Source organism: Sprattus sprattus (assembly GCF_963457725.1).
Source record: "Sprattus sprattus genome assembly, chromosome: 1".
Lineage (NCBI taxonomy): Eukaryota > Metazoa > Chordata > Actinopteri > Clupeiformes > Clupeidae > Sprattus > Sprattus sprattus.
In genome coordinates, this window is record NC_137920.1 from 60,258,796 (window position 1) to 60,260,699 (window position 1,904).

The 1,904-nt window shown below is 36.0% G+C and overlaps 1 protein-coding gene across 1 annotated transcript; it reads left to right on the forward strand.

Moving 5' to 3' along the window:
- Positions 1-578: 578 nt before the first annotated feature.
- LOC308370695 (olfactory receptor 6N1-like) lies at positions 579-1,532 on the forward strand (the record flags this gene model as incomplete). Its single annotated transcript, XM_080845396.1, has 1 exon — positions 579-1,532. One exon carries the CDS (start codon positions 579-581, stop codon positions 1,530-1,532), a length of 954 nt encoding a protein of 317 aa, XP_080701522.1.
- Positions 1,533-1,904: the final 372 nt, after the last annotated feature.

Below are 1,904 nucleotides of genomic sequence, written 5' to 3' on the forward strand. Positions count from 1 at the left end.
GATATGACTTTGAACAACACTAATAAAAATATGAATGTTTCCTGATCTTGGGGATTTCTGCAGTACATTTTGGATAAAAATCTGCAAAGAAAAGCAGAATTTGACAAAAAGCATGCCCTTACTACATTTTTTTTCAATTTGTGTTTTGCATGCTGAAGAATTACTTATTTATTTAAAAAATAAAAAAAAGTTTATGTTTCAATTTGGTATTGAATGGGTTCTGTAAGGAATTCTATCATAACATGATTTATTTATTTATTTATAGAAATCATGAAATAATAACTGGTGGATAGCACTGCCTCTTGAGGATTATGGCTGCTACCTCATTTGAATACCTATTGCTTCAGATCCCAACTGTAAACCCTATGGGCCAGGTGATACAAAAGCCACCAAACTGTCTCGTCTGCAGACAGAACAGAACACTCAACCCTTCTCACAACAACTTAGGGAATTCAAGACTAAACCAGACACCATACTGAGGACTTACTGGCTTCTGACAGAGGTGGTGACATGAAATTTGACAGGATACCATTTTAGCATCCTTGAATGTAATTTCTTCATTATGCCTTCATCCAGACATGGGAGCAAAAAACAATACAGCTGTGAGGGTGTCTGAGTTTATCATAACAGGCTTTGATCACCTTTCACATCAGAAACTGCTTGGCTCCATCATACTTATTGCTTATGTTCTCATACTGTTTTTCTGCAGCATAAATCTGAGTATAGTAGTTGCAGACAGACGTTTGCACTCACCAATGTACATATTAATTTGCAACTTAGCCATTGTGGACATCATGTTTAGCACCAGCTCTAACGTAACAATGATAGCTGTGGTTCTTGCAGAAATGAAAACCATTTCCTTCAATTCGTGCATCACCAGTATGTACTTCTACCATCTTGGGGATGCCACTTCATGTCTAGCGATAACCTTGATGGCTGTGGATCGAATGATTGCAATTAGCCTGCCTTTGAGATACAACAGTATCCTCACAAACACACGCAGTATCATGCTCATTATTGCTGCCTGGATAATAGGATTGGCATCAATGGTTTATGATGCAGTAATAGTAGAGAGCCTTCCATACTGTCAACCCATAATAAGATATGTGTTTTGTGACTATCCTGCAATGATAAGAGCTGCATGTGTGGACCCTGGGCCTTATTTTCAGATACCTATAACTGTTTTCAAGTGGCTGTGGTTTTTGGTTGGACATTTTTCACTGATCTTCTTGACATATGTTGTAATTATCTTCACTGTTCTGAGACTCAAAGACAAGGGAAGCAAGAAGAAAATGTTTAGTACTTGTATTTCACATATCATTGTGGTTTCCACTTACTACGCGCCCAAATTAGTATCTGTGCTGCTTACTAGAATAGGTGTGAAACTTAACCTGACTGAAAGAAATGCTTTGATTATTGTGGCGTCAGTGCTGCCACCTCTCATCAACCCTGTAACTTACTGTCTCACAACAAAAGAACTGAGAACACGGCTGATAAACATGTTGACTAAACACCGTGTGGCGATTAAGTGACTGAGTGAAAGCATATTGTATTTGTGCACACAGAGTGACTTAATACTCTTATGATGCTCTCAATTATCTGAAATTGTACTTTAACGATTCATTTCAATATCAACATCATTCATATATATACGTACATAAGTTTAATTTATTGCATTTTTTAAACAAATATATGCAAACTACATTGTCACAACGACTGTCCAGAATGACTAGTTACCTATGACTGTCCAGCTTGTTTATCTGTACCAGACACATAGTAATAAATAATATTAGTAATGAATCAACATAATCCTCCTAAATAAATCATTTTTTATACAAGCATCTTATTCATTTAACAAATACGAATCTATAGATCATTCTATATTTTTTTTAAGCAAATCACAT